We start from the raw sequence: 22,400 nt of genomic DNA, 5'->3' as shown, positions 1-22,400 counted from the left end.
CTGTACACGCTCAAGCAAATCTACATCCTTCCTAAAATGAGGCCTCCAGCCCTGTACGCAGTACTCAATGCATGGCCTGACCATTGCCTTATCCAGAGGGATAATCACCTCCTTTTCTCTGCTAGCAAAATTCCTGTATATCATTGACAAAACCCCATGACCTGCTCTGGCAGCCTGTCTGCATTGCTCAGAAAACTTCATATCTGACTGCACAATTACTCCCAAGTCTTTTTCATTTTCTACCACCCTAAGGGTAGTACCACACAGTTGGTACGTTTCTCTAGGATTACTTCTACCCATATGCAGTACTTTGCATTTGTCAATGTTAAACTTCAATTGCCACTTATCAGGGCATCGTCCCAAATTTTCTATATCCTGTTGCAGTAGCACACTGCCATTACTGTTATTAACAACCCTTCCAACCTTTGCATCATCTGCAAACTTCGACATTAAGCCTGATATACCTTCATCAATATCATTGATAAATATACAAAACAACAGTGGACCTAACACCAAACCCTGTGGGACTCCACTAATAACATTAGTCCACGAAGAGCAGCACCCATTGATTACCGCCCTCTGTCTTCTCCCACTTAACCATCCTTTTATCCATTGTAGCAACCTACCCTTAATACCATTCTGCTCTAATTTGTACAATAGTCTTCCATGCGCAACAGTGTCAAAAGCTTTCCTGAAATCCAAATATATGATATCAAATTTATTTTTTGCATCCAGTTCCTTTGTAACCACATCATAATATCCTATCAAATTTGTCAGACAAGACTTTCCCTTAACAAACCCATGCTGTGTCTGAATTACTGCTGCAGTCTTGTCTAGATGATCCTGCAATGCATCTCTAAACAGTGACTCCATTATTTTACCCGGAACAGAAGTTAAACTAACTGGTCTGTAATTACTCGTGTCACCCTTCGATCCCCCTTTGTGAATTGGGGATACATTTGCATATCTCCAGTCCGTGGGAACCTCCCCTGAGTCCAAGGATGCTCTCATAATTATGGCTAAGGGTTTGCTTACTTACTTTGCCGCCTCCTTTAATATAACTGGATAGATCCCATCCACCCCATGTGCTTTTCTTATGTTTAACTTCAACAATTTCTCCTCCACTTTGCTTTCAGTTATTACAAAATCATTAAGTATCCTGCTACAATTTGATAACCTTCTGCCATTTTCAAACCTTAATAATTCCTCATGTGTGAATGTAGATGCAAAAATACTCATTCAGTTTGTTTGCTATCTGAGCAGGATCATCAAAACACGAACCATCGATGTCAAGTGGACCAATCAGATTCATCCCCTTCCTTTTAGAGTTTATATAAGTAAAGAAATCCTTGCTGTTTTTCTTAGCATCTTTTGCCAAGGATTTCTCGTAATCTGCCTTTGCCTGCCTAACCTCCTTTGTGACTTGATTACAGACTAGCTTATATCTGCCATAGGCTTCTGAGTCGCTTGAAAATTTATATGCATCCCATGCATTTTTCTTCTCTGTTACGAGTCTCATTAGTTCATTAGATAACCATTTAGGTGTAAACCTTGAACAATATTTCTTAATAGGTATGAAACTTTTAATAGCATCCACGATTAATTCCTTGAATTCTTCCCACTTAGAATTTACTGTTGGTAAATCGTCAGTTGATCCCACTGTACAGAATTTAAAAACTGAGACCACTGTACTCACCTTTACGGAAGCAAAAACCCTTTCCTTTACCCCTGATGGTAATTAAATCTTTAAGTAAATCCCACATCAGTACACTGTGATCACTGCCACCTAGTGGTTCCTTTATCTGCAAATTCTTAATACACGAATGATCGCTGCTGATAACCAGATCAAGAGTATTACTTTCTCTGGTTGCCTCTCGAACATGCTGCTGCAGAAAACAATCATCCAATAAATCCACAAAAGTCTGACTAGTGTGTGAGTGACCAACCCACAAGTTCCAGTCAATATCTGGGAAGTTAAAATCCCCCATTATAAGACATTTCGATTTACTAGCCCACTCTATTTCTATGTACAATTGTTCATTGTACTCATTCGAGTCATTAGGCCTATAACACACTCCTACTCTTATTTTTGCTTTCGCAGTGCTTATGTCATACCAAACTGACTCAACAGTGCACTGTTCATCTATATCAACTGGGTGCACTTCTTTTGATTTTATGTTTTTCTTAATTAACAGCATAACACCTCTATCCTGTCTATCCTTTCTGTACACATTGTACTCCCCAAATTCCAGTTCTGCATTCCTTATATCTGTGTGACACCACGTCTCTGCTATCCCAACAATATCCGCCTTTGATGTCTTGACCAACACTTCAAATTCATCAGATGAGGTTGAACCCTGACTTATTATTATTATTATTAGCCATATGGTACAAGGAAGCCTGAGGCTTATGCTGCACCAGCCAAAAAAAAATTCCCGAGTTACCCCCTGTGTGTGTGTGTGTGTGAGAGAGAGAGAGAGAGAGAGAGAAGTAGAAGGCATCACCAAGAAAGAGAAGAATGATGATATCCAGCTCAGGACCCTGGGTTTGCCAAGCCCATACTCACCAGATGTGAGCCCCCGGGGTAAACTTCTGCGAATTTCGATTGGTCAAGGCTACAAAGGCCGTCAATGTAATAATAACTAGTATTTTTAGTGTCTTAAAACTGACCTGTCCCTACACTAAAACGGTTAGGTAGCTGACGAATTATTTCCATCAGTTCCTGCTGGGAGACATCGTTTCTGCTAATAATAAGAAAAGCATAACACGTTTCCTCATTTTTTTTTTTTTTTTTTTTTTTTTTGTTCCTGTTACGAATTCGTTAACACTGGTGAAATTTCTCCAGATGTCACCATGACATCAGGACCATCAGAAAAAAAGTTAGCTGTAAACAAGTAGTGAGTCCCCACCGCGCACACTATTTGCAAATGGCTTGTAATCTTCGAAACATCGACGTTGGATAGTCGAATGACAGAAGTTCGCCATCCGTTATATTTTGGTCTTTCGACTCAACATTTTATTATTTCAACTTCAGCCTTTGCTCTAAATTTAATTGCTAAGAGAAAGTAAGAAATTTAAAAAAAAAGAAAGAAAGGAAAAAAAGTACAAATTATAGAATCAGATCGCATAGTGCTTTCTAATGGTGGTTCACTGATTAGAAATCAGTGTTACGATTTCTAATCGTATTATTAGAGTTCACTGATTAGAAATCAGTGAACTCTAATAAAACGGTACTCACCTGGCAATAGTATTTCAGCTTTCACTTAACTATCTGAATCCAAAACGAAAACACAACATCCCATACAATATTAAAAATAAATTACATAATAAACACTGCTACAAAGCAGCCATAATTTCAGACAAATTCTCGTTACGCCACCTAACTCAAAAAACTGAAATTGTGTTATTTCAATCAAAATTACATTCTCAAATAAACCGGAAGCTATAAGAGTTTACCTAATCCGGGAACATTTGAATTTGAATTCTTTCATCAGCATATTGTTTTCGTAAATTTCTTTCATTCAATATCAGCAGCATTTTGTGAGAAACACAACTGGGTGTGAAAGAAAATTTCAGGAAATCCTTTCCCGAAAGCCTATAATCATTAAACTGCGTAAAAAAAAAAAGAAAAAAAAAAGGAAAAGAAAAAGAAACCCGTAAAAGTTTCTTCCTTCTCAATGGAAAGTATTTCTAAACTTCGACCAGCGGCGAACGTTCGAACCCTAGCACAGTGAAGGAGCAACAACATCAACCACGATTTCCATGAGGACCCTGCGCGTGTAGGGCAATCGGTTAACCACCCGCTCTCACACGAGGTAGTAAATTTGCAGGACTGCAGCCTTCCTTGTTAAGAGCACCCCTTTGATCCACAATAGCCTCAGTTCTTTTTCATTTTCCACTAACCTCAGTGTAGTGCCACACAGTTGATACGTTAATAGGGGTGGTTGATGTGGTTGTGGTAGGGTTTAGGAGCATTAGCGACTAAGGCCATATTGCTCCGTATATACTGTCTGCAAATTGCAAGTGTTCTGTGGTCGATTTTCGGTTTAAACCCAGAGGCTTACATCTAGTGAGTATGGGCTTGGCACACCCAGGGTTTACATCTAGTGAGTATGGGCTTGGCACACCCAGAGTCCTGAGCTGGATATCATCATTCTTCTTTTTCTTGATGATTCCCTTCTACTTTTCTCTCTCTCTCTCGGGGTAATTCAGAATTTTTTTTTTTTTTTTTTTTTGCCTGGTGCAGCATAAGCCTCGGGCTTCCTTGCACCATACGGCTAATTATAATAATAATAAAAAACTCGACTTTACGGGGAAAAAACCATGCTACCCTCGCCTGAGACCGACTAACTCAACCACATTGTTAAAAATACCCATAAAAATTACACCCGTCATCTACGGAATCCGACCTGAGGCATTTTACACCTGTTATGGGGGAGGACGGCGATCCATACTAACTGAGCTACCAACGAGGGCAAATTGGTATGAAAAGCCTGGTAATTTTTATGATTAATTCCTTGAACGCTTCTCATTTAGAATTTGCTGATGTGAATGAATGCGGTGAATTTGCGTCATCGGTTGGTCACACTGTATAGAATTTAAAAACTGTCTGAGACCCCTGAGATGGGGGAAACCCCTGGTGCCGTTTGACCCCAAACACACACACTTTACCCCTGATAGTAGTTACGTCTTTAAGTAAATCCCAAATCAATGCACTGCGATCGCTGCCACCTATTGGTTCTTTTTCTGCACTTTCTTAATGCAAAAATAATCACTGCTGATAATCAGATCAAGAGTATTACTCCCTCTTTTGTAATATGCTGCTGTAGAAAACAGTCATCCAATAAACCCACTAAAATCTTGCTAGTGTGCCAGTGACAAACTCAAAAGTACCAGTCAATATCTGGTAAGTTAAAATCCCCCATTATAAGACATCCAGATTTACAGGCCATTCTTTTTCTCTGTAGAATTGTTCATTGTACTCATCAGAGTCATTAGGCCTATATCGCAGTCCTCTTAAGTTTTCCCAGTGCCTTTGTCACACTAAACTGACTCAACGCTGCACTGGCCACCCATGTCAACTGGATGCACTGCTTTACATTTTATGTGCTTCTTAACTAAGAGTATAACCCCTCCCCTTCCCCTATCTTTTCCATTCTTTCTGTACACATTGTACTCCCCATATCCAAATTCTACGTCTCTTATATCTGATTAACGCCACATCCCTGATATTAGAACAATATCCGCATTTGATGTCTTGATCAGCACTTCAAATTCATCAAATTTATTTACTATGTTCCTAGCATAGGTGTATATGCAAGTATACATTTACCTGTTTACTCTTAGTTACCCTACCACAGCCAATATACTTGCTTGTTTCATGATGACTCCCAGCAGTTCTTGAAATTCCCAGCACCTTGCTTAGAAGGCTGCTGCTCATTCCAATAGAAGCAGTTCAAGAATCACTGCGGCTATGTAGATTAGCAATAGCCGCAGGCTATTGATAATCTACATTGGTGTGCAAAACTTAAGGACCAGCACTATTTCTAAAGGTTACAACCACAAAATCTTTACTTAAGGTACTCTTTACTGATGAGAGTAGAATCAGTCTTAGCAGCGATTCTGGACGTCAGCTAATCTGATGAGAGGTTGGCACATACGGTATCACCCCGCAAACATCACTGAAAGGGATCGATATGGCGGTCGAGGTGTTCTCCTCTGGGGCGACGTTATCTTGGATGGACGTACACGACTCCAGATACTGGAAGGCGGTACTGTAACCGGTGCACGCTTCTGTAGTGAGGTAATCCTTCCCCATTATGCGTCTGTTTCGAGGTATCATTGGCCCCGAGTTCGTGTTCTTGGATCATAACGTACTCCATCGCATTACAGCTGTTGATATGCCTCATTTTCCAAAAGCACTGCAGCTTTTGGAAAGTGAGGACTTTGTTCGTATGGATTGGTCTGACCGTTCCACCGATCTAAATCCCATCGAACACATATGGGACACTAGCGGCACGTCCACACCCACCAGAAAATATTGACCAGCTGAAAATGGCGCTGACAGAGGAATGGACGATGTTACCGCAAGAACGTATCAACAACATTGTTCTAAGTATGGTGCAAACTCTGCGTCGACATTAGGGGTGACCATATCTCCTACTAAGGACCACCTTTTCCCTTTGTTCCATCTTTCGAAGTGATGCATCAGTATCATGGCAGCCAGTGCTATTTTGCCATTTTTGAATAAAGTCCATCTGTACCGTTTTGTTTTCGGTGTTGTTTCCTTCATCATTTCTGTACCTCACGAGGTTCTTTGGTATGCCTTTCCCATATCCAGGCCACTCATACGAGAAGTTACAGGTGAAAACCTGACTGGTCCTTAAATTTTGCACACCAGTGTATTATTCTGGGTATCCCCACCCCAAACTAACAGTTTTCTTATCTAACACTACCTCGATAGCAAATATTCTTGCACCCTTCTATTAAGTGTATCCCATCACTGTTGAAGCAGTCTCTCCTATTAACAAGCATAAACCACGATAAGAAAAATTCAACCCTATGAGCCTTGAACAATCTCTTCAGCGCCGAATTGATTGACAATTCTCTCTCCTATCGTGATTGGGAAGCATTTCAGACACTTTCAAATTTAACCCTAATTCGCGACTTTTTTTTTTTTTTTCAACATTGTCCTATACTTGTTTGGTAAGTGTGCTGATCTCCTACTCTTAAAATCGTTAATGCCAACGTGTAGAACAATATCACCTTTTGTGTCCTTGAAAGATGATATCTGCTTTACAATGTCATCAATTTTTGGCCCTAGCAGACATACCCTGGTCCTATTCCATCTATCCTTTTTTCCCAATATATTCTCGTTTCCCTGACAATAGTCACCGAAAACAATTAGCTCCTGTGGGACCAGCGCATTCTGCTTTGGGGGCTGACTACTGCACTGTGAAAAGGCTTGAGTTCGAATCACGTCAATGACCAGAGAAAGTTTTATGCCCTTTTTCACAGCACAGCTCAATTAGTTGGTCTCAGAGAGAGTTTCATGGTTTTTTTCCTTCTGGAAACTAGGACTTTTCGTCCAGCAAATCAGACAAAGAATACACGCAGTACAGACACAGTATATTGTTGCCTCATAGCCTTAGTTGTTTTGACATTTACCACGGCTCACATCTGGTGAGTATTGGCTTGGCACACCCAGGGTCCTGAGCTGGATATCATCATTCTTCTGTTTCTTGATGAATTCCATCTACTTCTGACTCTTCTCTCTCTCTCTCTCTCTCTCTCTCTCTCTCTCTCTCTCTCTCTCTCTCTCCTCTCTCTCTCTCTCTCTCTCTCTCTCTCTCTCTCTCTCTCTCAGGGTAATTCAGAATTTTTTTTTGGCTGGTGCTGCATAAGCCTCAGGCTTCCTTGCACCATATGGCTAATGATAATAAATCACATGAGCATACAAGTTGTCTGAAGAAGAATTACCAACTCAGCAAAGACCTGTTCACGTGTACCAGGTATCATTACCTGGAACAATGTGTTGGTAACAGCGGCTTGCGTTACCGTGCTGAACGCGGTTCTGGAATCAGTCGTTGGTTGCCAGCATCCAGTGGGTTCAAGACACAAGGATAGTAGGTTCACTAGATTCTGGAACCATTAGACAAACATCACCACTGGAATATCTATTGACCCTTCGACCTGCTATGGTTCTAAAATCAGTGTCGAATGTCAAAGGACAATGCTACATTTGGTACAATCTGTACCAAAGAGTACCATTAGCAGATGACTAAGAGAATTCGAGTTGTATTCTTATTATCTGATGCTTGTTATCGCTGTCACTTAATAAAACTTCATCGTCGTCGACGTTCGAAATGGTGTCAAGAAAGAACTGATCAGTATGAAATGTTATTGTAAAGGTTCAGTAACCAACTCATTACTTATTCGGAGAAAATTGTGCAAATAGATAAGCATATACAGTATAGCATGAGCCAAAAAAAAAAAAAAAAAAACAGACTATCCACATGAAATACTTATGAAAAAAACTTGGAGAGACGGGGAAACCCCGTGGCATTTGCTAATGCGGTTGTTCTTGTTTGTGGCGGCAGATTGAATTTCCAGTTCGCCAATTTCAGTACCCAATATTCTAATGCAATTAGAGGCTTTTCAGTCGTTTGAGTGGCTGAAGCCCAGATTACCGACAAGTGCAATTATGATTGGTAGATAATCATTCTCATGTATTTCCTAATGATTGCGGGATCTTTAATGAGCAACAGATTTTGTTCTGTTGTCCAACGAAGACTCGAGGCCCATGAGGTGAGTTTATCCAGCTGTGTATTAAAACAGAGTTTAGGGTCGAACATTTCACCCAAGTCAGAATGTGCAGTAACGACAGGCATTTGGGGGTTACCAAAAGTGAGAGCAGTCACAGAAGGATCGGCCTTCAGAGAGAACATCATCATCTTGGCCTCCCCGAGGTTGATCGTCAAGTCAAAGTGTTGTAGAAAGGATGCAATTTCCAAAAAACTATTATTAATATGGGTAGTGGTGGTGATGAGGTTGCGACTGACCCCAATTGGGGTAAGACCTAAGGTCATCAGCGTATGAGATGATTTTTTGGTTATTCCGCACCAGCAGACCAATAATTGCTGTGAACAACAATCCAGAGAGGATACATCCCCCACCGTGGGACTACAGTGGTAACGTTCCTCCAGTGTCAAGTCACAACAACCTCTTGTTAAGGAGATCAGATAGAAAGCACAGCATGTCTCCCTTGACGTGATGGTATGATTGTAAATGCGACAAAAGAGAAGGGACATTCACAGTATCAAACGCAGCCTCAATATCTAAGTTATGGCAAGTTCTATTGCTCTCGAATGCTGCAAGTATGTCATTTGTGGTTGTGAGGAGGTTTGTAGTCGATATACCTATCTGGATAGGCTTATCTGCAAGAATTTATTTGGTGAGGACCTTGAATTGGAAAGGAACTGGTCTTCAGGATGTCATTATAGATAGACAGCAGTGGTTGAATAATAAAAGGGCTCAGGCACTTAACGATGAATTCGGAAACATTATCAGCAGGGCAACAGCAGTGGGAGCCAATGAATTGATAGCTTTTATAAGTTAAGGTGTAGTGAAATTATATGTCAAGTAAAGATAGCATGTCAAGTTTTGTGGGCAGCACACTTGACAGTTGAAATCTCGTAATGTTGTCCATCCATTGGTCGGGATCAATAAGGATTTGATTGCTAAGGAACCTATGACGATAAGAAATTTTCCCAATATAAAGCTGAGCATTGAAGAAATTAGCAATCACTGATGATTTTTGTGTTGAAGTGGGCCGTGCTTCTGAGTAGGAAATTCGATCGCCAATATCATTTGTCGACTTCCAAATTTTGTGAAGTTGTTCTTTCAGTTGAAGGGCTGCATTGAGGTCCTTGTTCCACCACGCTTTCCAGTGGGAGAGGGGGGGGGGGTGATTGTAACCTTCTTGGCGGAAAACTTTGCAACGGTATTAGTCCAGTCACGCTTGCAACAACCATTCTTACGAATGGTTGTTGCAAGCGTGGCTTTATACCCTTCAAGGACATGCCAAGGAATGAGTGTAGCAATCATAAGGCATTTTTCAGTATTAAGAAAATTTAGGCTGTTTGTGGACATTTTACTCAGTTTATAAACAAATTCGCATGACTTCTCTAACCTAATCAAAGTTAATTTTAATCTTTAATCTAAGCATTATTGCCAATTATCTTAATTTTATTTATAATTTAATCGAAACAAAATAAATTTAATTTCAATAGAGTGAATATTAAAATAAACCACTTATTTGTGATCTTGCTGGCACAGAAATCTCAAAATATCAAACTGGCAACAATTATTTATTATATGCAAACAAACAAACCTTCTTTTTGACACTAATTGTCAATGATATTTCCGAGTCGCATTGATGAACAGTGTACTTCGTTCATTTGTGAAATGTAACTAATATACTAGGCAAACAGACAAGACTCGAAAATTCTTCTCACACTGCTGAATTGGATTTCTCGAGGAAACCAAAGTAACGAGGGGATCTTGCATCTGTAATTGTAGATGCACTGTATTCTATTGTTAGTATAAAAGTTTTGCTCAATGAAAAAAATCTAGTTTTCTGAAGCGACATTGGCTTTAGTCCTAAGAACATGCATACACTGATATGCACATTGATAGATAGAGGCCATGCTTCTCAACAAAAAAGGCATGCCATTATTAACTATTTACCTGGTATATCGACTTCATTAAAACAATTATCTGGAAGTTGTGAACAGCGTATAAATGGAATTTATTTGAGAAAAAAATACTACCTGCACCAGAGGTCGACTAACTTTACCAAGGGCATAAAACCTGAAGTTTGGGAAATATTCCACGTCCTCATGGAACACAATACGAGGGGAAATAAAATACAAACAAGATTTTGATTGTCTAAATTTAAATTAATTGCTGCCATTCGTGTAATATTAAGAAAAGGTTGTAATGGATCTGCTGAACAACGGATACACTGGCGCCACATTCTACCAACTGTGCACAGTTGGTAGAATGTGGCGCCAGTGTATCCGGCGATTCTACCAACTGTGCACAGTTGGTAGAATCGCCGTCCTCCCAACTGTTGCGCAGGTCTTTTCTCCGTTCTAGTATAAACTTGCTAGGGTTCCAACAATTCTCAGTTACGGTGTGATGTGTCAGTTAGGAATAAATGTTCTTTGCAAGAGTTACACTAATATTTGCATCCGGAGAAACCTGGCTTTCATGTAATCGTCTAGCAGTTAGTTAGGACAAATCCCGTGTTCTGAAAACTAACCCAGATGGACGTTGAGCTAGTCTGCAACATCAAAGATTGCGTTGTGTGATTTTCACCTTTGACTCCTTTCTATTTGATTAGAATCAAAAGCGCCGCCTTAACAGTTCTTTATCAGTAATCCATTCAAAGAAATCATGTGTCATCAGAGAGTAATCAATAGGCAGAAAATTAGCAAACAAAACATGGTTTATTAAACATACTAAATTGTTACAAAATACAGTTAGACAAAACAGTGTATAAGTCTTTAGTAAAATAGCCTTGAGCTTTATACCTTTACATATTTAGGTAACCAACGGATTAATTAATAATGGTATGGGTTTGCAACTTGTTATGTTCTTCATGAACATTCGACAGCCAAAGAGCGTTCATACATCGCGTAGCTGACGAATATTACACCACATTGGTGGAACATGTAAGATTGTAGGCCATGATTAATATTCAGTCTTAATATTTAATTATAATATTCAGTTTTAATATTTAATTATAATATTCAGTTTTAATGTTAATTATGATTATTCAGTTTTAATATTTAATTATAATTAATTCTAATTAAATATCGTCCGGTATTCATGTACAAGTTACAGTATCTATTAAATATGAAATGCTAAGTAAAATAACAAAACTCTCATCAAAGTATGAGTGTGCGTGAGGATCGATGTCTTTAAGCACATAAAAAATATATAAAAGGGGGGATGGAAGTATGTTCGACTTAGCGCAATTAAGTTCCGTTTATAATTAAATAACAAGGGTTAACTTACCCGAATAATTCAGCAACGCCTCAGGAACTGTAGTTACAGGACAGTAGTTCATCTCGATTCCTTCCTATATCTCATTAACGAGTTTTTAGCCTTCTTCTTCTTCCGACTTTTCGTTTCCCCTTCTTAAGAATATTTTCTTCACATTCTAAAAAAGATTATCATTGCGACGGCTCTCTATCTTACTAAAATCCTAACTCAAACTCCGCTAACTCCCTTACAAGTCAACAGCTCATTCACCGACCAACGACACTGTCCCAAGCCTCAGCTTCAACTGCTCTCTCCCTTACCACACCCTAGCTGCTAACCGAACTGCCTCCCCCTATTTCCCCTCTAGTTAGTTTCGTCAAGCGGAAAAACATCTGGGGAACTGTAGCTTTACAGTGTTCAGACTCAACCGAAAATCCGATTTATGAAAGTCGTTGAAAGAATTACATGTTTGTATGAGGCTCGCCCAAAGGCCAAAACTGACATAAAATCGTCTACTCCGACACAAGAAACTATGAAATAATAAACACTCTGCTGATGCCTGAATCAAACACAATACTAGTAGTGTTCTCCGAAAATCTAACTCCCCTGTTTTTATGACTAGCGCTGCGACTTTTCTGTTTTTGTCAACAATACACTCGGACGCTTGCCCGCTCCAACGAATAAATAACGTACGGCAGGCGTCGGACGGTGGTTTTGGAATTTCGTGGGTGTGGCTCTGCTCCCATGCAAAAAACGAAAGTAATTCTGCCTTCTCCGGTGAAGTAAATATTGTATGACAGTAGATATGTTGGGGGTTCAAACACATTTACATAAAGTCTAAATGGTTTTAAACTCAATTGCATAATACCTGGAGGGATTTAAACTCAATTGCATACTATACTCCAAGTACAGGTGTGAAAGTGATATTTAGTTCTCATTTCTCTCCCTAGATGGCGCCACTTGCTTACCGAGTTTTTTTAGTTCGTATTTTTGTCCCTAGATGGCACCACGTATATTTCTCTCTTTTAATTTTTTATCATACCTGAGTCTTTTCTTGTGTGTATGTAAACTTTTTTGAAAATACATTTTATTACAGTATATCTTCTTAAGTTGTGTGTAAACCTTTTTATTGACACATTTCCTAATATCCAAAACTCAAACACCAAAGAAAATTTCAGCCTTTGATAAAAATAAAATACATTTTCAATTAGACATACATGTATTTATTCTATCAACAAATGAAAAAAATTTCTGACGTACATGTACACCTTCAATCAACAAATTAAAAAAGTTCCACCTTTTAACTCGGACGAAACCTCGTACCCGTCGATTTTATGTAGCTGTCCGGAATTTCAATCTCCACCTGGCAGTTGAGGAATGGTCTACTTCCGATTCCCCGCCAATGACGGGGAAAACGCATGTTGTCGTCGCTACTTCTTTCTTTTCGCTGTTGTATGTAGCTGTCCGGAATTTCAATCTCCACCTGGCAGTTGAGGAATGGTCTACTTCCGATTCCCCGCCAATGATGGGGAAAACGCATGTTTTCGTCGCTACTTCTTTCTTTTCGCTGTTGTATGTAGCTGTCTGGAATTTCAATCTCCCCTTGCCAGTTGAGGAAAGGTCTACTTCCAATTCCCCGCCAATGACGGGGAAAACGCATGTTTTCGTCGCTACTTCTTTCTTTTCGCTGTTGTATGTAGCTGTCTGGAATTTCAATCTCCCCTTGCCAGTTGAGGAAAGGTCTACTTCCAATTCCCCGCCAATGACGGGGAAAACGCATGTATTCGCAGCGTGGCTCCAAAGTACAGACTAGTAGAATTGTAGTTGAGCTGAGACCCGAAAAACACAACAGTTGTAGAAAAACGGTGAATGTCACGACAGACTGTACCCAGCTTTTATATAAAACGGTCTACACGTCCGGTGTTGCACATTTTTTTTTTTCTAGGCCACCACCACCACCCAACTGTATAATTCCAGAAGAATAACACGCATTCTTGTAGGAATATTTGTGTTAATTGTGTAATGTCCCAGCATGATGACTTCCTCCATCACTTTTTATTTACTGAAGCGATAAACATATCAAATAATGTCATCGGAATATTTGTGTTAATTGTGTAATGTCGCAGTATGAGACACTTTTTATTTTTAAAAGTGACAAAAAATATTTTCTTTCGCAGTGTCTTCTCATAGATTTAAACCTTTATTGATCCTTTGATAAAAAGAAAACTCATTGTCTTGTCATAGTGTTTATTAACTAAGCCACCTGAGTCTTTTTTCTTGTGTGTGAGTAAAACTTTTATAGGTTCGTTTCCTTAGAGATTCAATATGAAGATACATTTTTTTTAATTAGAGCCTTTTTATTATTATTGTAACTCTTTATTATTGTCTTAACTTATGTGTGTTAACCATTTTATTGACTCGTTTCCTAAAATCAAAAACTCAAACACCAAAGAAAACTTCTGCTTTTTAATGAACAATTTTTAAAAAGGTACATCTATGAACAAACAGTAACATTTTCAGATGTGTGGAAACAGTCCATACTCCTATCTTCACGCTGCGGCTCCGAGATAATAATAATCACTATCAGGATGATGACAAACCATTTAATTGACACTTTTCCTAAAATCAAAAAACTCAAACATCAAAGAAAATTTCTGCTTTTTAATGACCATTTTTAAAAAGGTACATCTATGAACAAAACAGTAACATTTCGAGAACACAAGCAATCAAAAGACACAGTTCAATGAAATGGGAATAAATGAGCATAACGTTCAATATAATGCTTCCTTAACTCTGATATCATTCCAACTACTGCCTGCAGAATATTATAAGGATTAATTTCTGGTTCTTTCTGCTGCAAAGTACATCTAGCCGTAAAGTCTGTTACAACGTTATACGGAATCAGATGTCGAACCATATACTCATAGGCTTCTTGAAATGTGATATCACTGGTGGTGGTGAACTGTCGACGCAGTCGTAAACATTCGCGAGCTGTGTGTAGTACTTCCATCACTGATTCTTGCATCAGCGTGAATAGTTTAGCTTCGTTCCCAAGCACAGATACAAAATCGTCAACATAGAGTATTTTTTGTGAAAGAGACTCACATTCATCCAAGTCGAGATTAAAATCACACAGCTCACCATTGGTAATTGTAGCACGACCAGCATCTGTCTCAATCTCCAAGCCATCTGTAAATGTAATAGTTTCATGTGCACGACCCCGAACTAATAGTAATACTTCAGGCCATTTTAACGCTATCTTACTCCACTGATCTACCGTTAGTTTTAGATAACTCGAAGCGCATTCCAAAACGATCGATACTTCGAAATCAAGCAGGAGAACTCGTAGAATAGTGCGTGAACTGAGGCGACGAAAAAACACATAGTTCTTCTTTGGAGCGGTACTCATCTTAGCAGTTGCTGAAAAATGGCAAATGTAACGTATAACAGTCATATATAAAGCAGTCCCAACCCAGATATGTGACTAATAATATTACTCAAGAAGAAGTGTGTCATCGGAAATTGCCCAATAAAACAACCTTCAACCCAGATATGGACTAAGAATATTACTCAAGAAGAAGTGTGTCATTGGAAATTATCTAATTAGGAGCTCTTACAGAATGACAAACTATTTTCCTTTTGACCTTAAAACCCACTTACAGGATGTCTGTAGTATTTCCGAACAAGTTTCGTTTTGACGAAATAGTAGGATCAATGACTGAGAATGTCATAAAGCTACTGGAGAGCCTTTAAAAGCGACCACAGTCACAGAATCGTTACCGAAAAAAAAAAATGGACATGTGTGATGATAGTTCACTGGAGTGTGAAGCTGTCCGTCTTGCAGAAGTTATTGAAGCTGAAATATTGTATACGAATACTGTACTGTATACTGAGGTGAGTGACTTTCCTCCTATATTATCCCTCTTTATTTTTAAACGTGATAAAAATGCAGTTTTATAACAATGCTTAATATTCATTTTCAGAATGCAGAATTCTTTTCATTGTCTCCTCGTGTCGAGGGGAGGGCAGGAGGATCAAACGAAGGACCTGTAAGTCTTATTCAGAATCTCATATGCAGAATTACAATCCGAATTCCAAAAACGTTAAGTATTTTTTTTTTTTTTTTTTCATTTCTTTTCAGATTCAAATTGGTGGTGGTGACGAAACATACGAACGATTCTACGAAATCAGTGAAGGGCCAGAGAAGTATTCCTCTAAATATAAAACTATGTATAAAACGTACAAGTGCAAATACCGAGACTTACATTTGCTTGCAGGGGAACAATTTTTTCTTTTGTTCAAACAAATGTTTAAACTAATTATAGGACAAGTAAACAAGGGAGGAGAATTTAGCCATGTTCGTTTATGTGTAAACGCCGACTCCCTAAAAACACCGATTAATCTTCCATTTATGAAGATATCAGAACTGACAATAGATAGAATTATGGATGCGTTTTTCAGTGTAGATCAGTCGCGAAGTGGCTTTCTGATAACAGACTCTCTCACAATCGATCTGGTTCTTATAAACATATCAAATAAAGGTGGTGCTGGGCCTCTTTCCTGTACCGTTCAACGTGAAACGTGACAAATGGCAGTGTAAGCTACTCCATACATCGTTAACTAGGCGGTATGGTTTCACATTTAAGAAGCGCATAGTTGGAGAGGACACCCGTACATTCCCATATGGATACTTCCGTGAAAAACACAATCAAAAATGATTCGTCGGTTATAACACTGTCACTATGTGTTCGTTTATCCACCCCTTCACATGTGTCGCGGCCGGTGGTACTCAAAGCGGTAAAACAACCTTCATTCTGTCCCTTATTAAAAACAGCAAACAGTTAATTTCACCCCCTCCGGAGAGAATAATTTACTGCTACTCTGAAGAGCAGGATCGGTTCTTACAGTTTCCGCAGGTTGAATTCGTAAAAGGCTTGAAACTGCCCGAAGTCGATAGACATGTCAGAAATCTAATCATAATCGACAATCTCCTACACGCTGCAAAAGACAGTTCCGAAATCGCTGAAATATTCATTAAAGGAAGCCATCACAGGAATACAAGTATCTGTCTTCTCTCCCAAAATTTGTTCTGTCAGGGTAGTCAATATCGGACCATCAGTCTTAACTCACACTATTTAATCGTTTTTAAAAATCCCAGAGATTCCCGACAAATATCTCACCTAGCCTCGCAAGTATTTCCAGGGCGTTCGAGTGTTCTAGTCGATATTTATAAGGAGGCCACAGAAAAACCGTTCTCGTATTTATTACTGGACTTTCGACAAGATACACCAGAACAATTACGTCTGCGCTCGTGCATATTACCGGAGGACGGCCCGTCAATTACATATGTACCTTCATGGCTAAAAGACTCCGAAAACATAGTGACTTCCTCAGGTTTTTGTCTGGTGCCAGCCCCAAGCAAGCAAATACAATTTTGAGACAGGCATCGCACTCTCAGGTCACGGTTTTGTGCGAACTGTGTAAGAATTTACTAAGAGGTAACATACCAATCACTCCACAAGAACGTCGTAGACTGCAGCGCAAAAAGAAGCTGTTACGTGTTCTAGCGGATAAAACAGTCCCCTTCACAAGGCGACGGAGACTTATTACCCAGCAAGGAGGTGCACTGTTTCCCTTACTGGGCAGTCTGATAATTCCACTGATAACATCGCTAATAAGAAAATGAACGACTCGTTCAAAAAATATTTACTACTGGCACCACCAGAACACCAACGGATGATTTCTCTGGACGAAGAGATGTCCGAAATTCTGAAGAGACAGGACATGTCGATCGAATCCAAGGTGAAGGCCTACCTTCAAACATTGCAGGCTTTTCTGGGACTGAAGAAGAAAAGCGGGCCTCCGGAGGAGGCCCTCGTGCTCCCTCCCGCGGTGGCCGGGGAAAAGCGCGCGCCCAAACGTGCAAGGAAGAAACCGTCGATTCTGACGTCTCTCCGTCGCTTGAGAGGAAAGAAAATACAGTGGATAAGCATGTAAGTAGACAATTTTTTTTTTTAAATTTGTTTATTTAAGTGATCGATTACATCTAAAGTGGCAATAATGTCATTGCCCCACAAATTTTTACAATAACATTCGTTAACAATCTGTCTCATAGTAATACCGCGACATCTATGGGTTAAAAAGAAAACACAATGCAGTCCACAAGCTATAGATTCCCGATGTTGTATTACAGTCTTGTTATGAGTCCACTTGCGACTTTGCCTTTTCAGAAACACCGCAAAATCTTCGGGAGGGGGGCGGGCAAACGTGTCGAAGTAATCGGCTTCTTCTTCTCCGAGGTAGATAGCTATCCAATGGGTTCCTGGTCTGTCGGATGGATCGGTGTTGACGACTAGAAGAAATGGTTTACTAAGAATGTTCGTAGCCAGTTCGTCGCGAGCACATACACTTATGGGGTAATCTTTAACAACACTTTCCAACAAACGTGCTATTTCTTCAGTGTTCATAATCCAGAAGAACCGACCTGTCTTTTGTCAGCGAAACCACGTTCTCGAATTCACTGTACAAGACGCACGTGACGTTTTCAGGCAATGGTGAGGAAAATTTCAGTTCGAGACGTACGCTCCCCCTTTTCAGTGCACTAATGTGTTGACCGATGGCATTTTCGTCCGGCGATAAATCAAAACTGTACAATACATTACCGAGTGGATACTCGGAATATGACAAATCGTTTCCGGTGTCTTCCGTCCATTTATTTAATGAAGAGAAGAGCGACAGATACGATCTCGTATACTGTCCTGTCTTGAAGTTGGGAGTCAGAGGTATTGACGGGTACTGAATGCCATCGGCAGTCACTTGTAAGTAACACAGGTTGAAGTGATCGAAGTTAAAAGGGTTACGAGCATATGATCCATTGAAACCTTCACTCGACACCAAACCCACAATCACAGGCGATGGAATTTGTCCTAGGAATATATTATCACGTGTGGAATCTACCATTCCTTTGGGAATGGAAAAGTATGTCACGTTCACGCGATTAATAGGGTACACGATCGGGTTCTTCTCTAAAACATTGATGTGTGCGAGTTGGATCTGAGGATTCAATTTCACTTTACGTACGAATAACGTTGCTTCCATAATGTTCAACTTGGCAGTCGACGAATCGTTGGAAAGCAAACAAAATTCGGGGGAACTTCTTACCAGTCGTAAACGGAGGGAGACGTTATTCACTATGTATTTAGATTGGTGACACAGATCGAGTCGAAGTCTTCCTAACATCTCTGCAGTTTTCGATTTTGAGAAGAATTTCGATCGTCGGTACATACCACTATCATCCTTCTCGAACATCTGTTTAACATCGGGGTACTGATCTTTGACGTACATCTCAGTTGTCAGTTGCGAATTCTTGGCTTCCCGTCCATAGTTAAGAAGTGTTTCCAGGTATGCACGATAAGGGTACGTATTCGACGATGGGTTAATCAGTTTGTCTTGTACAAAGAGATCGACTTGACTGAATAGAGAGTGAAAGAAATTGTTAACGACTCCTACTTTATCATTTTCTTCCAGATCTTTTCCATCGCTTCTGGTGATTCGCACCTTCAACCGCAAATAACTTTTCCCGAGGTCTAGATACTCTTCCGAAGTCCCCGGAATATAGAATTCGATCGGGCCTACACTATCTACAGATGCCAGAGGAAGGAAAGTAATATACGACGACCGTTCGACACACATATTAGTGGCAGGTTTACTGAAAAGATCCAGCTCAGACATCATAACTTCCATCGAAAATATCGCGACGTCTACGTTTACCACCTCTCTGATTACGCACCTTGTCTTTAATGGCTTGCCCGACTTCTGATACACGATTTAAAAACGAACGTTTAGGTGGAACACCTGATATGACATCATCAACGATATTTCGTCCTGCCGAGAGTACTTGTCGACCGATGAAAGCTGCTGCAGGTTTGAGTATAGGTGTGAGAAAGCGGAATGCAGTTCGGAAAATGCTTCCTAATCCGTGACCTCTCTGGATGGAGGGCCCAGCGAAGTAGGGGTTCCCCCCTGCTTGCATTGTGTAGTAATGGACGTACGCATTCATCGTTCACGGAAATGGAGTTTAATTGTGGTCTTTCCCTCACTGAACGGTACGAATTCACCGCTATCTGTACGCACTTGGATGGTTACTGTATGGAACGTGTTTAACTGGAGTGGATAATAATCTAAATGCGAGAACTCTCCGTTATTGGAAAACGATACGACACGTAACAGTGGCGCTTTCGTATCGCCTACAACCTGATCCTCAATTAGGTTACAATAGACGAAATAGGAACTGACACCCCTATATATATCTGCCTGGTACTTAGCGTAAACTCTACCTTCTAAGTCTCTGCCTAGTTTTTCGAAACCTAGCATCTGACCGAGCCCTGTTTTTGGGAAGCGAAGGTAAACCGATGGATCGATTTCGATAGACACTATACCGATGGAGTTCACTTTTGCGTCGAGTTGGGGTGCCAGCTTCATCATGGCGTTAAGCACCTGTGGTATACTTTTGTAGCTCCCTCGTGGTAGTTTACAGACCTGAACAGATTCTGCTTTCACACCCCGATATGTGATCGTTCTATTGGATGCTTCTTTAGGCAATGTGATTTCCTTCTTGGAAAGCCACTCGCCGACGTGATAATTTCGGAAAATATGGAACCCTCCTTGATCCTCGCTAAATGCCTTATCGAGACCTATAACCCGTGTAAAAGCTTTAGAGATTTTCACAGTACTCTCGTTCTTCACCCTTAACGTGAACTGTTCTTTCGTTCCGTCAGTTTTCACTTTCAGTTGAATGTCACTGTCGACAGAATTAATATCATCGATAAGTTTTGAGGAAGTGGTATACATTTCTTTTAATACTGTCATCGCTCTGACTTCTTTTTTCTTTTTGGGGTACAGTGTGAATATGTTCCATCCATCGGAGATATTATCCCATGAAAGAGGGAAGTGTACTTCGGCAAGTGCTACTTCCCACTTGCCAGAGAGAGAAACAGCATTAGGCAGTTCCACTGTGAATTGTGACTGAGAATTTCTGGGATGTAGATCCATACTAGCATTACTGGGTAGTGTAAGGAAAAACATCTTGTGAGCTGACCCAACTGTTGAAGCTTTGTGGGTAGCCTAACCATTTGACTAATAACTGACGTTGTCCTCTGACTGTCTTTTGTTTAAGTACCTTTTCGATGGGGTAGACGTCAGGGGGTAGATTATCGTCAAAGTTAACTTTCTGTAACTGTGTTTCGTAAAACGTTCCTTCTATCTGATCACCATCACGGCCTGTCACACTGTACACAACAGGGTTACGCTTCAAAACACGTGTAATAGTAAACACTTCTCTCGTCCAATTCCCCCAGTAACCTTTGCGAAAAGGGTGAGACCCGCTGCTCAAAACAACTCTATCTCCGATTTTAAATTTCGGTTTCAGGGTTTTGGTACGGCTGTGGTAGAGTCTTTTATACACTTCTTCTTCGTTGGCAAGCGTGACTTTTACCGGGGCCATACCTATAGAACAATGTGTAGTACGATTATATGTAGCCACAATATCGTCGAGTACGTGAATATATTTCTGACTTTTGGAATAAGAAATCCACTTATAAATTTTTTCTTTCAGGGTACGAATGAAGCGTTCGGCAATAGCTGCCTTCTTTTCTGATCTTGTTGTATAGAAATTGATACCATGGGAAAGGAATAACCGACGAAGAGGAGCATTAATGAATTCTTTTCCTTGGTCGGTGTTAACGTAAAATGGTGTTTCTTCTTCGAAAATAGATTTGAATGCCTGCACCACCTCGTTGGCTTTTTTGCTTTTCAGTTTTCTGACCCAAGAATATCGCGAGAAGCAGTCCACACAAACCAGAAGGTAACGATATCCATCGTTTGAGTCGGCGAGAGCCGACAGGTCACCTAGGTCACATTGGAAAGTGTGATTAAGTCCGGGAACTTTAATTTGGTTCCTCCGAAAATTAATTCTTTGCTGTCGATGTCTCACGTACGTAGGTTGACTAGCTAGGAATTCGCGCACAACACGTCTGGGTAATTTAGTATGTTTTTGAAGAGCATCAATAGAACTGAAACTACCTATTACTTTAGGATTATAATAGTCTGCTAACATTTCTCTATCTCCACAGGTAGGAATGGACACTGTCGAAGACATCGCACTATTTATATTTGTCATCATCCTGATAGTGATTATTATTATCTCGGAGCCGCAGCGTGAAGATAGGAGTATGGACTGTTTCCACACATCTGAAAATGTTACTGTTTGTTCATAGATGTACCTTTTTAAAAATTGTTCATTAAAAAGCAGAAGTTTTCTTTGGTGTTTGAGTTTTTGATTTTAGGAAACGAGTCAATAAAATGGTTAACACACATAAGTTAAGACAATAATAAAGAGTTACAATAATAATAAAAAGGCTCTAATTAAAAAAAATGTATCTTCATATTGAATCTCTAAGGAAATGAACCTATAAAAGTTTTACTCACACACAAGAAAAAAAGACTCAGGTGGCTTAGTTAATAAACACTATGACAAGACAATGAGTTTTCTTTTTATCAAAGGATCAATAAAGGTTTAAATCTATGAGAAGACACTGCGAAAGAAAATATTTTTTGTCACTTTTAAAAATAAAAAGTGTCTCATACTGCGACATTACACAATTAACACAAATATTCCGATGACATTATTTGATATGTTTATCGCTTCAGTAAATAAAAAGTGATGGAGGAAGTCATCATGCTGGGACATTACACAATTAACACAAATATTCCTACAAGAATGCGTGTTATTCTTCTGGAATTATACAGTTGGGTGGAATTGAAAATGTATTTTCTTTTTATCAAAGGCTGAA

General features: G+C 39.7%; 2 protein-coding genes across 2 annotated transcripts; both read right to left on the bottom strand.

The window, feature by feature from the left end:
• Nucleotides 1-18,006: 18,006 nt before the first annotated feature.
• On the bottom strand, nucleotides 18,007-19,242 carry LOC150081455 (uncharacterized protein F54H12.2-like). The gene has a single exon (XM_090380205.1). It carries the CDS (start codon nucleotides 19,240-19,242, stop codon nucleotides 18,007-18,009), a length of 1,236 nt encoding a protein of 411 aa, XP_090236331.1.
• A 1,366-nt stretch (nucleotides 19,243-20,608) lies between these two features.
• On the bottom strand, nucleotides 20,609-21,706 carry LOC150081454 (uncharacterized). The gene is made up of 2 exons (XM_090380204.1): nucleotides 21,169-21,706; nucleotides 20,609-21,054 (listed from the first exon to the last, which is right to left on the bottom strand). The coding sequence occupies exons 1-2, from the start codon at nucleotides 21,704-21,706 to the stop codon at nucleotides 20,609-20,611; spliced, it is 984 nt and encodes a 327-aa protein (XP_090236330.1).
• Between the last annotated feature and the right edge of the window lie 694 nt (nucleotides 21,707-22,400).

This window comes from Mastigoproctus giganteus, chromosome 8 (genome assembly GCF_048544385.1).
Source record: "Mastigoproctus giganteus isolate SK-2022 chromosome 8, ASM4854438v1, whole genome shotgun sequence".
NCBI classification, from domain to species: domain Eukaryota; kingdom Metazoa; phylum Arthropoda; class Arachnida; order Uropygi; family Thelyphonidae; genus Mastigoproctus; species Mastigoproctus giganteus.
This window is presented reverse-complemented; position numbering and strand designations above follow the sequence as displayed.